Raw genomic sequence first — 21,426 nt, 5'->3', positions numbered from 1 at the left:
TAGGATAAGAGAGGAATGTGAGTTGCACCCCTTCTGAAAAAACCTACACTCGATCCCTCCGATGTCAACAACTACAGACCAGTATCCCTTCTTTCCTTTCTCTCCAAAACTCTTGAACGTGCCGTCCTTGGCCAGCTCTCTTGCTATCTCTCTCAGAATGACCTTCTTGATCCTAATCAGTCAGGTTTCAAGACTGGGCATTCAACTGAGACTGCTCTTCTCTGTGTCACGGAGGCTCTCCGCACTGCTAAAGCTAACTCTCTCTCCTCTGCTCTCATCCTTCTAGACCTATCTGCTGCCTTTGATACCGTGAACCATCAGATCCTCCTCTCCACCCTCTCCGAGCTGGGCATCTCCGGCGCCGCCCACGCTTGGATTGCGTCCTACCTGACAGGTCGCTCCTACCAGGTGGCGTGGCGAGAATCTGTCTCCGCACCACGTGCTCTCACCACTGGTGTCCCCCAGGGCTCTGTTCTTGGCCCACTCCTATTCTCGCTATACACCAAGTCACTTGGCTCTGTCATATCCTCACATGGTCTCTCATATCATTGCTATGCAGATGACACACAATTAATCTTCTCCTTTCCCCCTTCTGACAACCAGGTGGCGAATCGCATCTCTGCATGTCTGGCAGACATATCAGTGTGGATGACGGATCACCACCTCAAGCTGAACCTCGGCAAGACGGAGCTGCTCTTCCTCCCGGGGAAGGACTGCCCGTTCCATGATCTCGCCATCACGGTTGACAACTCCCTTGTGTCCTCCTCCCAGAGTGCTAAGAGCCTTGGCGTGACCCTGGACAACACCCTGTCGTTCTCCACCAACATCAAGGCGGTGACCCGATCCTGTAGGTTCATGCTCTACAACATTCGCAGAGTACGACCCTGCCTCACACAGGAAGCGGCGCAGGTCCTAATCCAGGCACTTGTCATCTCCCGTCTGGATTATTGCAACTCGCTGTTGGCTGGGCTCCCTGCCTGTGCCATTAAACCCCTACAACTCATCCAGAACGCCGCAGCCCGTCTGGTGTTCAACCTTCCCAAGTTCTCTCACGTCACCCCGCTCCTCCGCTCTCTCCACTGGCTTCCAGTCGAAGCTCGCATCCGCTACAAGACCATGGTGCTTGCCTACGGAGCTGTGAGGGGAACGGCACCTCCGTACCTTCAGGCTCTGATCAGGCCCTACACCCAAACAAGGGCACTCCATTCATCCACCTCTGGCCTGCTCGCCTCCCTACCTCTGAGGAAGCACAGTTCCCGCTCAGCCCAGTCAAAACTGTTCGCTGCTCTGGCACCCCAATGGTGGAACAAGCTCCCTCACGACGCCAGGACAGCGGAGTCAATCACCACCTTCCGGAGACACCTGAAACCCCACCTCTTCAAGGAATACCTGGGATAGGATAAAGTAATCCTTCTAACCCCCCCCTTAAAAGATTTAGATGCACTATTGTAAAGTGGTTGTTCCACTGGATATTATAAGGTGAATGCACCAATTTGTAAGTCGCTCTGGATAAGAGCGTCTGCTAAATGACTTAAATGTAAATGTAAATGTAATGTGTGTGTGTGTTTAAGAAAACACCAAGAACCATTAAACTATGTTTGACCTTGACCTAGCTAGAACTCTGAGTGTTTATGATATGAGAGGTAGTGAGATACAGTGTTGAGAACTCTGGAGAAGGAGATCACTCTCCTAAAAGTTTGTGTGTATGTGTGTGCGTATAAAATATGTATGTGCCTGGTATAAAATAGAGGTCTTTGTATATGAACTGCAGAGTGTCCTCATGAATAAACATTTTGACTATTGTAAGCTGGGAATTCTGTCTGTTTTATTTTAACCAGAACCTTACAAATTATGGGTTGCATACTGAGTATTTTAATTGGAGTTTAACATTGATAACAAAATTCGATATCATTTCCTTACCTTGAAAACTATTTATGGAAATAATTACTTTTCTGATTTTTGTGAACTATCAATATTCTTCTCAAAATCTTTATTTGTGTAATTATCAATCAAAGCAATTTTTTTGGACGCAAATAAGTTAGACCTTGATTCAGTCAGTAGATGTCACTGTGACTATTCCATTGTGCATCGTATGTTCTCCATGGTCAATGTATTACTTCTGTATCTCACAGAAGGCTGTTGGCACCTTAATTGGGGAGAACTGGCTTGTGGTAATGGCTGGAGCAGAATCAGTGGAATGGTATCAAATACATCAAACACATGGTTTCCAGGTGTTTGATGCCATCCCATTTGCTTTGTTCCAGACAAAATTATGAGCAGTTCTCCTCTCAGCAGCCTCCACTGCTGTCTGTGTAAGTAAATTGCTGCTGGGTAACTTGTTTTAAACTTGTAGAAGAGAGGGAGACAGGGAACTTTACAGGGACACTTGGGAAGATAGAGAAAGTTAGACAAAGGACTGGGTCATCAAACAAGGGAAGTAACAATGACTGGATGTATGTTTTTCTACCATTGACACCCACCCCACCTCTCTACCCTTCTATACTCTCCTTTCAACCTAGGAGTCAGTTCTGTTGTTTCTATTACAGTTTACTCTCAACATTGAAAAATATATGTTTAGCATCATTGTTTTTAATGTAGAGACATACAAACCTATCATCTTTACAATAAACATCCTGATAAGCATATCTGGGCATATTCACTGAGCGGTCAGCCTGCTTTATAAGTATCAAGTCTCTTCACTCAACTCTGCATTGAGAGAGAGAGAGAGAGAGAGAGAGAGAGAGAGAGCGAGAGAGAGAGAAAGGGGAAATGAGTGCTGATGGAAAGGACAGATAAAAAGATGTCAGCAGCTGGATGAGATGAGAATCACACCTGTTCTGGTGGTCTGATGCCAGCCCGAGCAGTGAGTCGTGACTGACTGTGTCCCTGGTCTGTCTGACATGTGGCTGGCTCGTCAACTTATTGCCTGTTTACTGTTACCGATACGACTAGGGAGTCTGATTAGTCTAGCTATATATACACATATCTACCTCAATGACCTCGTTCTTACCTCTGCACAGTGACTCGGTACTGGTAACCCGTGTAAATAGCCAAGTTATCATTACTCATTGTGTATTTATTCCTTGTGTTATTATTTTTGTATTTTTTAATAATTTCACATTTTTTCTTTCTGTGTTGTTGGGAAAGCCTGTAAGTAAGCATTTCACTGTTAGTCTACACCTGTTGTTATGAGGTATGTGAGTTGGCCCTAAGGTTACTGGTGTGACTGATTGATACTAAGGTGAAGGTGGACATAAGCAGTTTCGATTGGTTTGAGTATTTCTTATCTGGATTGGGGTAGGCAAGTTCTTTCCTAAGGGACCTTCTGCCCTTTGGGAATTGCTTACTGTGTGCCAGACTTCTAGTTTCATATTGAGTTGAACTGTAGACATATAGCGTAGCAGGAGAGCAAGACTATTGACTGGGTGACGAACCACAGTAGTGACCTGCTTTAGCCACAAAAGCAGAATGAAATCTATCAGTGAATCGCACCAGCCTCCGGGTTGGACAATGGATCTCAAAATCCCATAAGGTGATTGGAACATTCCCCCAAATCAAATCAAGCGTGTTTTTACATGTTGCTCCCACCTGCCATATCTTTAGCCAACTTTTACATGCAAGCACAGTTCCCCATTAAAGTCACACTGTATGTACATAAAATACAGCCGAAACATTGGTATTAATGAAAAATAATCAAGCCGCAATAAATTATAATTCCTACTATCAATCCTACATGCTCTTTATTAATGACTGTCTACTTGTGCAATAAGCAGCCACATAACATGTCTACAGAGCAGTCTCTCACAGCACGTTTTCATAGCACATCTCCTTAACTTCTTGGAGCGCTAGATAAATACTGTAAGTTGAAATCCAGGACAGAGAAACAGTTTGACTTTGAGGAGTTGTGAAGAGGGGAGTGTATTGTGAAGTGATGTCTTTCTTTGAAGCTGTGAACTTCTCAAACCACAGCCTAAAACGAAACACATGACCTTTGAGATCATAAGGATAGTTATTTATTTTTTGTTGCACATAGACTATTATGAAGACGTATTTTTCGGTAGTGGCGCTTGCTACTTCTTTCACAAGGTACAAGTCCACACATTAGCTTTAATGGTCTTGTTTTATTTTCGAACCTCAGCACAGTTAACAGGAAAACAAATGTACAGCAGAGTCTGTCAGTCAGCTTACAGTGAACGTCAAATGTACTCAGTATTGTGTCCTACTACTACTGCTGTACATACAGAGGACATTTGGACATACTGTAGTTTATTACATCCTAAAAGCAGCAGGCATGGCAAAGGTAATGCCAAATATTGACTGCCTATTACCACTTCGATTGACACTTGACACTTTTGTTGAATAGTCATCAAAAATAAAATAAACTATATATATTTTTAAGTTATTCCGTGGCTTAGTGAAGCAGAATAAAATGTAGTCCCACATAAAACATACATTTTCATCATTTTAGATGGAAAAATAAACTCTATAAAACATTTTAAATGCTACTTTACTGAAATGCTACATTTCTTTGTGTGTGTGTGTGTGTGTGTGTGTGTGTGTGTGTGTGTGTGTGTGTGGTAATACTGGTGCTAATTAAAAACAAAAAGGAAAGTCCCTGAGATACTTTTTGTGTGTATGTAATGTATATAGACAATTCATGTGTGTAAGGGTATAAATGTGTATGCATTATTCCATTTAGGAGGCTGACTACATGAATGGGTGCATGTGTGTGTGTGTGTTCACGTGCACGTGCACGTGTATCTACACTACTTCAACTCCAGGCGGTGCTCGCCGCGCGCAATGTGTGAGGAGAACTCGTAGCGGTCCCGGCTGCGATGGCCACATACATTGCACTCCAGTGGGTCACGGAAGCCATGGCAGCCCATGTGGATGGTGAACATGACGTAGTCCAGAAACCACACCCTGCAGTGACCGCAGGGGTACACCGCCCCTGCTCCTGTACCTACCCCAACCCCTACCTCCCCCTCGCTTCTTACCACCCTCAGAGCCTCTAGGGGGGGCATGGGGAGCGCGTGGGCCTGGGTATGGGGGTGTGAGAGGCTATTGTGGGGACTGGGCCCCAGCAGGTGCCCCAGGTTGTAGATGAGAGGCTGGGAGAGCTGAGCCCGATCTGCGTGGAGTGAGTCCATACTAGGGTGGCCCTGGCTGGGCCGGGGCAGGTAGGCGACACCGGTGCTCTGCTGCTGCTCCAGCTTGTGACCATTGGTGAGGGCCAGGGGGCTCATGTCAGCCCGGCTCAGGGGGATGGGGTAGGCCCTGTGGGGGGAGGCAGAGTCAGGGTCCTGGCCTGTGTAGAGGGGCTGGTGGATGTGGTGGTTCTCGGATCCTGGGGAGGTGAGGGGAGGGTCCATGACGTCAGAGCGGTGGATCAGCTCCCTGTTGAAGCTCAGGTCCAGACACACGCCGTTGTCCCCTGGATCACCCACACAGAGAGAGACACCTCAGCACTCACTCAGCACTGTGCAGGTGGGGCAACTAACTCAGAGCCAAAAATACATCAACTGTATATCTCTCTCTATATATATATATATACATACGGCCATATATATACATATACAGTGGGGGAAAAAAGTATTTGATTCCCTGCTGATTTTGTACGTTTGCCCACTGACAAAGAAATGATCAGTCTATAATTTTAATGGTAGGTTTATTTGAACAGTGAGAGACAGAATAACAACAAAAAACCCAGAAAAACGCATGTCTAAAATGTTATAAAAGGATTTGTATTTTAATGAGGGAAATAAGTATTTGACCCCTCTGCAAAACATGACTTAGTACTTGGTGGCAAAACCCTTGTTGGCAATCACAGAGGTCAGACATTTCTTGTAGTTGGCCACCAGGTTTGCACACATCTCAGGATGGATTTTGTCCCACTCCTCTTTGCAGATCTTCTCCAAGTCATTAAGGTTTCGAGGCTGACGTTTGGCAACTCGAACCTTCAGCTCCCTCCACAGATTTTCTATGGGATTAAGGTCTGGAGACTGGCTAGGCCACTCCAGGACCTTAATGTGCTTCTTCTTGAGCCACTCCTTTGTTGCCTTGGCCGTGTGTTTTGGGTCATTGTCATGCTGGAATACCCATCCACGACCCATTTTCAATGCCCTGGCTGAGGGAAGGATGTTCTCACCCAAGATTTGACGGTACATGGCCCCGTCCATCGTCCCTTTGATGCCGTGAAGTTGTCCTGTCCCCTTAGCAGAAAAACACCCCCAAAGCATAATGTTTCCACCTCCATGTTTGACGGTGGAGATTGTGTTCTTGGGGTCATAGGCAGCATTCCTCCTCCTCCAAACACGGCGAGTTGAGTTGATGCCAAAGAGCTCCATTTTGGTCTCATATGACCACAACACTTAAACCAGTTGTCCTCTGAATCATTCAGATGTTCATTGGCAAACTTCAGACGGGCATGTATATGTATTCTTGAGCAGGGGGACCTTGCGGGCGCTGCAGGATTTCAGTCCTTCACGGCGTAGTGTGTTACCAATTGTTTTCTTGGTGACTATGGTCCCAGCTGCCTTGAGATGATTGACAAGATCCTCCCGTGTAGTTCTGGGCTGATTCCTCACCGTTCTCATGATCATTGCAACTCCACGAGGTGCGATCTTGCATGGAGCCCCAGGCCGAGGGATATTGACAGTTCTTTTGTGTTTCTTCCATTTGCGAATAATCACACCAAATGTTGTCACCTTCTCACAAGCTGCTTGGCGATGGTCTTGTAGCCCATTCCAGCCTTGTGTAGGTCTACAATCTTGTCCCTGACATCCTTGGAGAGCTCTTTGGTCTTGGCCATGGTGGAGAGTTTGGAATCTGATTGATTGATTGCTTCTGTGGACAGGTGTCTTTTTTACAGGTAACAAGCTGCGGTTAGGAGCACTCCCTTTAAGAGTGTGCTCCTAATCTCATCTCGTTACCTGTATAAAAGACACCTGGGAGCCAGAAATCTTTCTGATTGAGAGGGGGTCAAATACTTATTTCCCTCATTAAAATGCAAATCAATTTATAACATTTTTGACATGTGTTTTTCTGGATATTTTTGTTGTTATTCTGTCTCTCACTGTTCAAATAAACCTACCATTAAAATTATAGACTGATCCTTTCTTCATCAGTGGGCAAACGTACAAAATCAGCAGGGGATCAAATATTTTTTTCCCCCACTGTATCTCTATATAAATGGTTCTGCAGTAACCATTTCGCTGACAGAAAAGAGCCAGAGACGTGCAGTGGAGAGGGAGCCACAAGATAGCCACCTCTACTAGCTATAAGGAGCTTCAGCAGCAAATGAGCAAGCTCAGTCACACTTGAAGAAAAAAAGCACATTCTGTACAATTGAAATCTTGATAGCTCGTACAATAGAGAACTAGCAGGCAGACGCTGACCCTGTAGATAAACGAGCTTCTTACCACAGAACGAACACTAAGAGGGCGTGACAGGACAGAGAATCTGTGTCCCAAACGTCACCCTGTTCTCTATATAGTGCATTATGGAATAGGGTGCCATTTGGTGAACTATAGGGAATAGGGTGACATTTAGGACTCAGCAACAGAGACGAGGAGGAGACGAAGAGGCCTCTCAGTCTCCACTGCTGCAGCTGCTGTTCCACCACAAGAGGAGACGGAGGCATCTGCTCACGTTTCGTGCTCTCGCCTGTTTTCAACCCTGTGGTCGAACACACCACCTCTCTTTTCCTCCTGTGGTCGTTATATTGCAAGATTTCAGTTCATTTGTCAGGGTGATGGGTGATAGGAGGATCTCTTTAGGCCAGACACTTGCTGTTTCTTTGCAGCGACTCGAATTCTGAAACTAAACACTTTATGATAAGCGGAGATGCTTGACAAGAAAGTGTGACCTGGGTATAGGAAATGGATACAACGCCTTAGGGTTTGGGAAGTCAACGTGATGACAAATCACTAATTTACTGAAACTGACGGTTTTCAAACACTCAGCAGTAGTAGTAGTGTAGAAGTTTCAATGAAGCACTACAACTTGGATGTTTATACTTGTCAGTTTGTGTGTGAGAGAGTTCCAGTGTACAAAAGGCACATCTCCCACGATTGCTTCATGTTATTGGCATTCTATTCCTATGCGTGGTTAACCATACCCACCTAAAATATACATCAGGCAGGGAAATTAGGGCAGTGGTCTACCACCCTATGGCACGGTGCAGCAGATGAGGCTGCCGTTCTGCCCAAAATTCCTGCTTGGCAAGCAAAGCAAGGGGGGACAGGAGAACTGCATTGATAGAGAGACAGATTGACAGATAGAGAGACAGCGAAAGAGACAGACAGACAGACAGACATGTAGCTTAGACAGACAAAGATATGATACACTTAAAACTTACATTTGTTTTAATTAAATCCAACACTATTACAATAATAGCAGTAGCAGCAAGTAGCAAGGCGTCAAATTATTGTAAAAACCTGACAGGTGCAGCAATGAAGCCAGTAATCAGAGACCCATTACACACAGACATACAATTAATCAAACTGCTATTGAATTACCAAATGAGCAATTTCTCAAAAGAGTAAGCAACCACCAGTCTAGTCACAAAGTAATAATCAAATCAAAATTGCAATTGCTCAATTTGGTGGAATGATTTTATATATATCCACGTTTTTTACCGCCCACACACTCGCCCATGCCTAGTTAACCCTACCAAGGTGACAACTTGCGAGACAGTTGAACTGTAAGTGAGGAATGAGTCAGACTGGTCTTACCAGTGAACTTCTGTGGCATAGAGCTCTTGCGTTTGGCTACATTGCTCGCCAACCTGTCCAGTAGCAGAGCGCGCTCCGTACCCATGTGAGTAGTCCTGGACACGTGGGTATCCTCACCGGCTGAGAGACACACAGAGAGAGAGAGGTCTCTTAGCAGTACAGAGGTACAGTAAGGACAGAGTGTGTGCTTTCTGTCCACTGTGCTGCAACTGTCCACTGCCTTCGAGCATTTGAGGTTGTGAAATTATCTTTTTCTTTTACAGGACTAACAAACAAAATGACTTTAAAATGAAACTCACCCTCAGAGAAACCAATGACAAATTGATCGCAGCCAAGATAACAAAGCTTGTGACCTCACTTCCTGGTGTTTTGCCTCATCGACTAGTGAGGCCTGTAGGAGGAAGACCGCAGGTCGAGGATGTGCTTCCTCACCACACGCTATCTGCCGTACTTACGACATTCAACCGACCACAAAACAACAGAGTATTGTTTGTGTCGCAACCGTCTTGGCTGTCCACCATGGCAGGCAAACAGACTTCTGGGGGGGGTGCAGTCAGATCACGACACTGAGACATTTGTCCTACATCTCTTCTGACTGACTTCCCCTCTGGTGTCCTTACATCACAACGTCTCCCACAGCAACAGCCACAACCTATTTTTGCTCTAATGGTGGGCTAACTTACGACCATGAACTCAATGGAATGAAGCTACACAACTCTGCAGCCAGCAAATGTGTATGTGTGTATGCGTGTGTGCACAAATGTGTGAGTAGATAACAGAATGTGCACACATCTGAGTGTGAGTGCCTGTGAATGTTGTGTGTGTGTGTGTGTGTGTGTGTGTGTGTGTGTGTGTGTGTGTGTGTGTGTGTGATTGCATGAGTAAAGTGTGTATGTCTGAAGTGCATTTGTGTAAGTGTGTATGTGTGTGGTGTCTGCAGTGTCTGTGTGTGTAACAGAGGGTATGTAGGAGTGTCCCAGGGCCTCTCACCTCTCTCAGCGTTGCCTTTGTTCTGGATGTACACATGGCACCTCTCTCGGTGCTCTTCAAGGGAGCTGCGCTGCTTGTAACTGCGACCGCAGTGGTTGCACTTGTAGGGCTTCTCTACTGTGAGAAAAGAGTTTCAGTTAAAACTACAAACTCCCACTTCAAACCATCATACACTTTGCTTACTGAGGCTGTTCTTAAATAATAGGGCAACTACGATCTCTGCAAGAACCTCCTTTATTTTTTGTTGTTGTATTTTACCCCCTTTTTCTCCCCAATCTTTTTATCTTGTCTCATCGCTGCAACTCCCCAACGGGCTCGGGAGGCAAAAGTGGAGTCATGCGTCCTCCGAAACATGACCCGCCAAAACGCGCTCCTTAACACCCGCCAGCTTAACCCGGAAGTCAGCCGCACCAATGTGTCAGAGGAAATACCGTTCAACTGGCAACCGGGGTCAGCCCGCAGGCACCTGGCCTGCCACAAGAAGTCGCTAGAGCGCGATCAGCCAAGTAAAGCCCCACCGGCCAAACCCTCCCCTAACCCGGACGACGCTGGGCCAATTGTGCGCCATCCTATGGGACTCCCGGCTACGGCCGGTTGTGGCACAGCCCGAGAAATGAACCTGGGTCTGCGCCACTCGGGAGGCCTCAAGAAGCTCCTTTAAATGAGCGTCACTGACAGCTCCAACGTGAAGTGGTATATCTAAATAACTGTGTGCAGACAGGTTATAGGTACCTATGTGTGTGTGTGTTTGCATGTGTACACATATATTTTGTGTACGTGTGTGAGTAAGTGCGAACAGGTGGAAAATACCTGAGTTTGTGTTATTATAATATGCATGTGTGGTCATACATCTGTAAACGCAGGTGGCACACAGATGGTGGATAGGTACTTGAGTGAGTGCGCAGGTGTCCGCTGAGGGCGTCTCGTCTGCGGCAGGCGTAGCTGCACATAGGGCACTTGAAGGGCTTCTCCCCGGAGTGCAGTTTGATGTGGCGAAGCAGGTTTCCCTTCTGGGTGAAGGAGGCACCACACTGGCTGCAGTGGAATGGACGTTCACCTGGGTGTAGGTCAAAACAGAGGGATCCTATGTCATGGAGAAACTCTGTCAACACTGCCAAGACTTACTGGTACAGTAGTTATGAAGCATATAGTTGAGCTACTGTGGTACGTTTACTGGTATGTATTACTCAGTAATACTGTGACTGAATAGGAGTAACACTTGGTTTGTTCCACACGTCTAATAAAGCAGACCATTGAGTGAAGTGTAATTACTGTGTTACAGCAGATGTTGAAATTACATTTCTTGCCCTAGTACTGATAAAATGCAGAGTACATGTAAAGTCAAATGTGTCCATTCAAAGTGTAACGCATGAGTCACTGTAGATATTGAAACACAAATATTTTAATCAAACACCTTGATCTGCTAAGTTTATCAAAGCCACAATGCCAGTGTTATAAAACAAAAAACACCATTATTTAAGATCAGGGTTGGTTTGGCTGTGTTACTCTGCTCACCGGTGTGACTTCGCTTGTGCACGAGCAGCACATTGATGCTGACGCAGGACAGGCCACAGATGTCACAGTTGAGCTTGCCTGCTGCCTGGCTGCGGGGTACTGCTGCGTACAACGAGGAGTTGGTGTGGGCGTCCTGCGGGCCTGTGCTCTCATACTTTACATAATCTGCCAGAGACAGGTCCTGTGGTTCGTTAAGGGTTTCTCCCTCTTCCTCCCCTTCCCCCTCTTCTTCTCCTTCGTCTTCCTCATCCCTTTCCTTCTCCTCTTCTTCCTCTTCTTCATAAAGGTAATTGTCTCGTTCAACTTCTTCTTCACTCTTGGGGTACTGATCGTCATTGTCGTCATACTCTTCCCTCTCAGTTTTCACGGGAACCCCATCTAGGAAGGAGGGGAGAGAAAGAGAGGGTTAAATATATTTCCCTCCTTGGTTATTTGACTTCATGACAACCTGGAGCTAATTGCATGAAACTAGTTATGACTGGTCTATGGTGGTAAAACAACATAAAAAATATATATTTTGGGGATTTTTCAGCTGACCAGTTTCATAAACAGACACTGATTTTAAAGGGGCAATCAGCAGTTGCTACATTCATTTTTGGACTTATAAATGAATTATATGTGCACATTGATTCTTGAAGAATATAACTTGCAAATGCCTCATGAGCTTAGTTCAACTGTCGTAGCCCACCAGAACCCAAAATATAAGCTTGTTTTACGCCAATGTTTGTAAACAAAGAACATGTAAACAAACACTGTATAGCCTCAAAACATGGTTAAAACTATCATTTTGATACCACGGATGGTCAATTCTTGCATCCATAGCTCTGCCTATGAATTTGAGAGTGATTACATTTCTCCAGCCCCATCCCTCTGCTTTTAACAGAACCAGGGGTGGGGAGCTGGCTTTGTTATTGTTTCTACTGCTGATTGCCACTTTAAACCCCAAAAGTTATTATTTTGTCCACTGCCAGTGTGCGAAGAGGAAAAATGCCGGTCTATGTTTTAAAACCTATCTAATGATTCTACATGCAGTTTTCTGCAAATATGGACATAAAAAGCTTCCCAGCTAACACACAGCATTCTGAGAACCAGATGTTTCATAGAGCTTTGTGAGAGCGTGGTCTGTCCTATGGTTATTTTACACACAACCTTCCCACAAATTTATGGGAATGGTGCAGGATAGTTGCTTGGCTTTGGAACATTCTCAGCACATTTAAGGAACTTGACAACAACAACAAAAAGTATACAATTCTTGGTGTTTCATTTCCTTAACAGAATGTTTCCTAAAAGTTCAAACATGGTTACATTTTATTTCAATCTTAGTAATGTTCTAGGAACCTTCTATAATTGGTTTGTCATTGGGAATGTTCTCAAATTGGTGAGAGAATGTTAAGAAACAACTTTCTTCTTCGGGAATTTCATTACTTCAATATAACGTTTCCTACATGGTTCCATTTAACCCTCCTGCTGTGTTCCGGTCGAATTGGACCGATTTACAAGTTTTCTCTCTGAAAAATGTTGTTAATTTAACTGATTGTCATAAGGTTCCATGACTTTGTCCACACAGGGCATCTGAACACAAAACATTTTTTAATAACATTTTGGCTGTTTTATTTAACTTTTGTACACCTGTTGTGTTCCCGGTCAAAAATGACCGGTCATTAGAAATGAATGGGTGAGACTACAATTAGTGACTAAAATTGAGTTCAGGCACATGCCCATTCATCAGATGGACACACTTCCTCTCCCAGACCCCCACATGCATTTGTGTTTGAGCACACACACACACACGCCTCACTCCCCTTCTTGGCTTCCATGGCAACCCCCATGGGAACCTTTCCCCAATAGAATATTTCCCCCATGGGAACCACACCTGTTGGCATTCTCACAAACAATTGTTTCAATAATATATAGAACCTTTCTCGCAACTCTGGTATATAAAGCTTTTTTGAGGCCTTGCTCACAATTCATTCTGTGGCAGCACAATGACCAAACGATATACTGTATGTGAGGCTCTTGATCATATCTTTGATCATGACACTGGTGAGGCGAGAGGCCAGGAAACTGACAGTGAAGATGCATTAGAGGAGGAAGTGTCAAAAGTTGAAGACACCACAGAATATGATCCAGACCAAGAAACAACCAGTGATGAGGAAGAGGGCCCTGCTGAGGTTGTTGTTACATTCCAGTCAAAGAATGGGAATTTGTCCTGGTCTTCATCCCCACCTGAGAGGAGAGGTCGGCTGAAAGTGTTATCAGGATGACCCCAGGGCCAACGAGATACGCCATACCCCAGGTTGATGACATAAAATCCTGACACTATTTAAAAATGTGAAATGGTTTCAAAACAAATGTCCTTGTTAAACTTTGACACAAAGTAGTCTGTGATAAATAGCACAATATGTTTCATCTGAGTATTTGCTATGGTCAAAATAATCCATACATTCTGCTTTCTTTTACTAAAAAACTAGTTGTATGAGCTCAGGTCAAAGAGGCTTACAGGCCATAAATAGCAAATAGAAGTTCAAAACTTATAATGTTCACAAGAACCTAAGTTGATAAAAAGATCTAACACAACATTAGGTGATAATATATGTATTATGAATTTATAATCAGCTATAATGGGGTGGTCATTTTGGACCGGGAACACAGAATTAATTAACATGAAACGAACACAACAGGAGGGTTAAAGTAATGTTCTCAAATTGTTCCCGAGAACCAAAATGTTGTAACGTTCAGAGAACGTTCTAAGAATGTTATTTGAAAACATACATTCTGTTTTCAGAACGTGAAGAAAACTTTCCATAAAAAAACATATGAACACTTTCGTAACGTTCAGAGATTTACATTTACATTCCGTCCTCAGCATCAACAAAGATCTCTCTATCCTCTATCTTGTTAATGGTGTTCAGGTGTGTTGGCCGGGCCCACTAATTGGTCACACCTGATCTTAATGAGTGCTTGCATGACATGCTAGCTCCATCCTGGTGGTGCAGTGGACTAATTCCATGGATAGAAACCAGTAGATTACAGGTTCAAATCTCACTGATGGTGTGTCACAATAAAAAATAAATGTGTTTGCATAATTATTGCTTAAGGAAATGGATTTTCATGTGTCCTATCTGTGCTTGGATTCAAAGAAGTTAACCCACAATAAGCTAGCAGTGTTAAATGAAACATTTTGTGAAATGTTTAAGGAAGTTATTAAAACGCATACAAATAACCTATCATTTCCATTCTCAGAGCTTTAATTAAACCTCCCAGGAAAACTTTCAAGGAACCAGAGTACAACATTCTCATAACCTCCCTGCAACTTAAAAATAAAACATTCTCATAACGTTTAAAAAGCTTTCAGTTTTACCGGTCAGGAAACATATGGCTTCGTTCCCACAACCAATGTGAAACCAAAAATATACATTAACAGTCAAAAGTTTGGACACACCTACTCATTCAAGGATTTTTCTTAATTTTTTACTATTTTCTACATTGCAGAATAATAGTGAAGACATCAAAACTATGAAATAACACATATGGAATCATGTAGTAACCAAAAAAATATTAAACAAATGAAAATATATTTTATATTCTTCAAATTAGCCATGACAACTTGCACACTCTTGGCATTCTCTCAATCAGCTTCACCTGGAATGCTTATAAAAACAGCCTTGAAGGAGTTCCCACATATACTGAGCACTTGTTGGCTGCTTTTCCTTCACTCTGCTGTCTAATTCATCCCAAACCATCTCAATTGGGTTGAGGCCAGGTGATTGTGGAGGCCAGGTTATCTGATGCACTACTCCATCATTCTCCTTCTTGGTCAAATAGCCCTTACACAGCCTGGAGGTGTGTTTTGGGTCATTGTCCTGTTGAAAAACAAATGATAGTCCCACTAAGCGCAAACAAGATGGGATTGTGTATCACTGCAGAATCCTGTGGTAGCCATGCTGGTTAAGTGTGCCTTGAATTATAAATAAATCACCGACAGTGTCACCATCACACCACCTCCTCCATGCTTCACGGTGGGAATCACACATCATCCGTTCACCTACTCCGCGTCTCACAAAGAAGTGCGGTTGGAACCAAAAATCTCAAATTTGGACTCATCAGACCAAAGGACAGATTTCCACCGGTCTAATGTCTATTGATCGTGTTTCTTGGCCCAAGCAAGTATCTTCTTGTTATTGGTGTTCTTTAGTAGTCTCCTCTGAACAGTTGATGTTGAGATGTGTCTGTTACTTGAAACATTGTTTTGGCTGCTGTTAACTCTAATGGACGTATCCTCTGCAGCAGAGGTAACTCTGGGTCTTCCTTTCCTGTGGCTGTCCTCATGAGAGCCAGTTTCATCACAGCACTTGATGGTTTTTGTGACTGCACTTGAAGAAATGTCAACGTTTGTGAAATGTTCCGCATTGACTGACCTTCATGCCTTAAAGTAATGATGGACTGTTTGCTTATTTGAGCTGTTCTTGCCATTAAATGGACTTGGTCTTTACCACCCATACCTTGTCAAAACACAACTGATTTGCTCAAACACATTAAGAAGGAAAGAAATTCCACAAATTAACTTTGAACAAGGCACACCTGTTAATTGAAATTCATTCCAGGTGACTACCTCATGAAGCTGGTTGAGAGAATGCCAAGAGTGTGCAATGCTGTCATCAAGGCAAAGGGTGGCTACTTTGAAGAATTTGTTTAAAACTTTTTTGGATACTACATGATTCTATATGTGTTAGTTCATAGTGTTAATGTCTTCACTGTTATTCTACAATGTAGAAAATAGTACAAATTAAGAATAACCCTTGAATGAGTAGGTGTGTCCAAACTTTATACTGGAACTGTACATTCCCACAACTTCCAAGGCACCAAATGTGCTAGCTTGGTTAGCAGAGCTCCACGGGGCCAATCATCAGACAGAAACTTATACAAGGCTTTGTCATAAATGGCACATCTCCACTTCTACATTTGTAGAATATTTTAATATATTAACACTAGCACATCTCCTAGTGTGGTTTGGCTAATTTAGGACAAGGCAGAGTGTCAGAGAAAGATTTAGGAGATGTTTTCTGAGATAACAGCAAGGCATTTCCTTTCAATGCTCAGAAACCAGAACCAGGGCAGGACAAAGCAGCATAGAGAAACCTCTCAGTCAACGTTGAAGAAAAGAAAACAACAACCATGCTTCATCTTCTTCTGAACATATAGATTGAGAGCATAGCCTTCCCCAAAAGTGTAGCATTGCCTTTCAAGTTAGAAGTGTATACCCCAAACCACGTAAGTGTGCGCCCCAAGTCCTAAAAGTGCATAACTCAAACCCAGCAAATGTACACCAATATAGGGCTGGGTGATATATTGTGAATAGCCACATGGATTTTTACAATACCATATTTAAAGATATTTTTATACAGTGCTAAATAACTTAAAAGTTAATCACATTGGACTACTTCACTGTCAGTTTTGTCCCGAATTTGTTGTTATTCTAGGGTCATGCACTACTCCTAAAACATATTTGGAACTTGTATTATTCAGAAACATAAAATACTGTCAAATGCCACCAAACCATCAAAAATGAGAAGAATATAGTGAAATTATCTCCCAGCCCCACACCAATAAGCCCAGCAAGAGTAGGCCTACACCCCAAGCATTGCAAGTTTAAGACCCAAACCCTGCACGTGTATACCCCAAATCCTGCAAGTGTGCACCTCATACCATATAAGTAAATCTCAAGCCCTGCAGAGTATAGGCTATCCCCCAAGTCCTACAGTCTATATATCCAACAACTGCAACTGTGTACACCTCAAGTCCTGGGCTCTGGCCTGCAATGCCTGCCCCTGCTGAGAGTCAACCAACCCCTGTCGAGACTCAAGTTATATTCCATCCAGAAACCACACTGTGGTCTCAGCGGTGGCTGATGTGCTGAAAAACCGTGCTCTGTTGTCATGCGAAGCGCTCAGAGGTGCGATGGAAACTTTGCAAAGAGAGAGGCCCCATATAGAGTCCAGGACCTGAGAGCAGTGAACCTCGGGGCACGCTTCAGTAGAAATTCAGAGCTACATGGTTACACCCGGACCGTGTAGCTGTGGCAAAAGACTAAAATAAGGAAGAGCAAGGCCTCCAGTAGTAGCTCCAGTAGACTCTTACACCAAATTGGTAACACTTTATTTAAGGGTCCATAATAAACCATTTATAAGGCATTTAAAGACAGTTTACTCACCATTTTATTTATCATTGCTCCCACATCTGTAAATGTTAGTAAGTTAGTTATTCACACATGTATATATATTTCCTTAAACATCCTGTTTTGTGTACCTATTATTTTACCAGGTACTGCAGGAGTGTCCACCAATTGCATGCCCGTCTTTTTGTGAGATATTACACTGGTCACTCAAAACATTTATAAAGTAGACATAGAGTATAAATTGCGCACACTTTTAGATTAGGGACTGCAAAAAAACGTATGGATATTTATGATTACCAATGATTAATAAATGGTTTATAAATGTGGAAGTAATGATTAATAAATGCCTTAAATTGTTTATTAGAGACCCTTAAAATAAAGTGTTACCAGCAACTCCCGTAACTTGCAAAATGGAGTCAATGACTGGTTAACACTTTGGTGGTCTTGGGCGTCTGACCCCCTTTGTTCGCAGCCTCTGTTAAGCCCAATGGCTTGTTGCATATCATCCCATAGGTCGGTTGAGTATTGAACGCAAGTGGGTAAACTAGTCAATACCGCATGGTTTTGGGACAATGTTCTCATCAACATGTGTTTCGTACCTGTCATTCCCTCGTTTCCTGTGGGTTCTGAGCACTCCATTCCACTCTCTGAGGTCTTCTCTGGGGCCTCCTCTTCCTCTCCCTGCCTCTCCCCTGCCTCTTCTCCTCCCTCCGCCTCCTCTGTCTGTGGCCTCTCATCTGTCACAGCGCTGCTAACGTCTGTGAAGAGACCATCACCATCTTAGTCTTTAATATGGAGCCTAACACACATCTCTAACCGTATACGTTATTTGGGCCACCATTGTTTTTGTAAGTCAACTTATGACCATTGCACTGCGCACAACATCGTTTTTGCAACAATATTAGCCTACGGTATGGAATATAAGTCTTAATAGTGAAAGTTCTATGTTGAAAAAAGCTGTCTTACCCATCGTTTCATATTGTGATGACTTGAGCTCTTGTTTTTCCTCTGTGTTCATCTTCAATGATTCTCTGTGGAAATAAAACACAAAAGAGGCAGTGTGTCAATCAACCCATTACTGCAGAAGTGAACATTTACCTCAGAAAATTCAAAATCAGTTATTGTATGCAAAATAATAATCATTTAATTTGGCATATTCCCATAGAATTAGTGACGTTTCATGCAAGAAGCCATTAATTAGGGCATACTCAATGCAATATGTATATAAATTCAAAACAAAATCTGAAAATAACCGTGAAAACTACAAAAAGAAGTGTGGTAAATTGCTCGTGCATGGTCCATTGCTCAACCCTAGCAGTTCATTCAAATGAAGAAGAAAAAATATGAGCACACTGAACATGCATTTCCTGCCAAATTGATGCAAATAGAAAACTGTGAAAGAGACGTCCGACTTCTACGGCAATGTAGCCATACTATTCTCCAGAATATTATTTTATTTTCAACAGAAAAGACACCTTGCCATTGAAGTAGTTAATATATTTGACCAAATTAATCCCTATTTCTTACAGCACACCTACATCTATTTTTGAGGATACATTAAAGCTAATAGTTGATGCCTAAAATAATATAAAACTCTCATTATCATAAGACTTTTAGAATTATAGCTAAATGCACCTATTTTAATGTGAACGATTCCGTTTTTTATACAGTAGGCTTATCTTCCTATTCCCATTTCCCATTCCTATTAAAAATATGTTTAATTCAAGGAAGACAACAGCAGTTTTTATCATCTCTTTTTAAAATGTCCTACCTGTAACTTATGTATCTTCCTCCTGACACTGAAGCGCTCACGTCCAGTTTAAATTCACCTGTCTCTCCCGCCGTTCAGATTCCCTTCTCCGCCACTGGATCGGCTCGCGGTATGGATATGCCAAGGTTGACGTCATACGCTAAACTTTGGAGACCGTCTTAAAGGAACAGGGACTCATTTTTGCCAAAACGAAGTGATGGAAATACTTTGTAATAGTATAGGAAGACTAGACTGAAGACATTTTAAGAATGGAGGTGAAATGAAACTGTTGAAGTGGTGAATATGCGTTATACATGTATGCATGGATTTATCATTATGATATGAATGATTACGATTGATCAAAACAGGATATTACAATAGATGTTCAACGACGGGCTCCATATAACATACAAGTAATCCACCTTGTGGCCAAAGACTGCTACTGCTTCCTCTTTCCATTTAAAGTGTTTTTGTGCATGTACCACTGCCAACCAATTATTTAATCATTTGCCAGTAAGTTTATCCACTGATTGTATGAATAGACCATGACCAAGCATGGTAATGCTGTCAGAAGAAACTTTTGTTTGGGTAATGGATATTGATGTATTCATGTGAAGTGTTGTTGTCTACCGGTTCAAACAGCCTTTTGTTCTGTCTACCACAGGAAGCCTTTTGGTTATAACAGGATCATCGCTTTCTATAGCCTATACTGTGTGTGTGAATATGTGCTCATTAGAGCTGTGGCATTGGACATTTCGGACTAATACAGAGCAGCAAAAAGTGCTTTACTGCAGCTTGGGACAAGCAATCAGGTGTGTGTGTGTATTGTATGACACTGACTAACAGAATCACAATCATATCTGGAAATTTGCTGTGAGGGCTGAAGCAGAACGCACATTACTGACTCACCCCCTTTCCCGGCCTCATTGCTAATTATCCACCAACTGACCCAGGCAGCACCTAATGCTGTATCCCTGTCTCTCACACACATACAGATCACACACACACACACACACACACACACACACACACACACACACACACACACACACACACACACACACACACACACACACACACACACACGGCCTTATTTTTTCATAAGAGATGGGAGACCAATAAACACCTCCACTGATGACACCTGTGGATTTCTCTACTACTGTGACAGTACAGGCTTCTTCACTTATTCAAGTTATGTCTTGAACAAGATATTTGACATGCCAAAAGCAAACAGTTGAAGAAAGGTTTTATTGTACTATTTACAGTACGTGTTCCAATATTGTAATAGTTTGTTATTCATTACTTAATGGCCCCTATACCAAGAGACTTGGATAGAAATTACAAAAGGTATTACCAAAAAGCAGTAATGGTTCATGTGGGGATTTGTACTGAATATAAATGAGGCCCACTACATCAGTAAAGAGGACTACTGATGTAGTCCAAAATGAAAAATACTTACATTCACTGTGCGTGACTAGACGTTGATATCTTGCAGAATGCTGAGACATTTGTTGTATACCCCTGTCGTTTTCTGCTCATTTATCAAGAGAGGAAGGAAGGAATCTCATCGGTAACAACATGTACCACCCACCTGAGTGGTACTACACTGCCTAGTGAGGTTTGGCCCATGGCCCATGGCCCAGCCTATGGCAGCATGCCACCATTCTGAAGAATGAAAAAAAGAGGGAAGGAAAGCACACAAAGGCATTACAATACATGCTGGGTTACCATGGTAAAACACAAGCAGAGGAACATAAAAGAGAATTGGCGTCGTCCCAGCCCTCTGTAAGCTTTCGAACCAAATAGTTGTGAATGAGAAAGAGCCTGTACACATACATATACACATATGTACACAAAATACACAGACACTAACACACACGTAGGCGGCCTACTAATTTACATTCTCTAATTTACAAACACACACCCACAATTGAAACACTCACAGCTAGCGGTATAGTTCAAAGTTCCCTCTGTTGGAAAGGGGAGGCTTTTTTTAAGACCTGTGGGGGCAGGGCTACTGTGTGAACGGCACTGTCAATTTGCCTTTTATAGCTGCCCCGCACAGCTAGTTGGAGAGAGAGAAAGACAGAGAGAGAGAGAGAGTGAGTTTATTTCACTTTTGTTTATTATCTATTTCACTTGCTTTGGCAATGTAAACAAATGTTTCCCATGCCAATAAAGCCCCTTGAATTGAATGGAGAGAGAGAGAGTGATTGAGTAAAGGGCAGATGCAGAGTGAGGAAAAGCGGGATGCTGGTGCC

At 43.0% G+C, this 21,426-nt stretch overlaps 1 protein-coding gene across 2 annotated transcripts; it reads right to left on the bottom strand.

Annotated features, from left to right (window-relative positions):
- Positions 1–4,101: 4,101 nt before the first annotated feature.
- LOC106564952 (zinc finger protein Aiolos) lies at positions 4,102–19,582 on the bottom strand. 2 transcript variants are annotated; one of them, XM_014131501.3, is made up of 8 exons: positions 19,187–19,582; positions 18,382–18,446; positions 18,015–18,173; positions 11,241–11,618; positions 10,615–10,782; positions 9,726–9,842; positions 8,736–8,855; positions 4,102–5,434 (listed from the first exon to the last, which is right to left on the bottom strand). In XM_014131501.3, exons 2-8 carry the CDS (start codon positions 18,431–18,433, stop codon positions 4,767–4,769), a joined length of 1,662 nt encoding a protein of 553 aa, XP_013986976.1. In that variant the 5' UTR covers positions 18,434–18,446; positions 19,187–19,582; the 3' UTR covers positions 4,102–4,766. The 2 variants fall into 2 exon arrangements, with proteins under 2 accessions (XP_013986976.1, XP_013986977.1); XM_014131502.3 differs by lacking the exon at positions 19,187–19,582 and adding an exon at positions 18,624–18,746.
- Positions 19,583–21,426: the final 1,844 nt, after the last annotated feature.

This window comes from Salmo salar, chromosome 12, assembly GCF_965601325.2.
Source record: "Salmo salar chromosome 12, fSalSal1, whole genome shotgun sequence".
NCBI lineage: Eukaryota > Metazoa > Chordata > Actinopteri > Salmoniformes > Salmonidae > Salmo > Salmo salar.
Note: the sequence above shows the minus strand (reverse complement) of the source record. Positions and strands in the feature narration are given on the sequence as shown.

Coding starts and splice junctions, on each gene's coding strand:
- LOC106564952 (XM_014131501.3), bottom strand. CDS start 18,433: ATGAACACAGAGGAAAAACAAGAGCTCAAGTCATCACAATATGAAACG. Junction 11,619..18,014: donor AGGAAACGAGGGAATGACAG/GTACGAAACACA, acceptor CCTCCTTCCTAG/ATGGGGTTCCCGTGAAAACT. Junction 5,435..8,735: donor TATGCCACAGAAGTTCACTG/GTAAGACCAGTC, acceptor TGGGTGATCCAG/GGGACAACGGCGTGTGTCTG.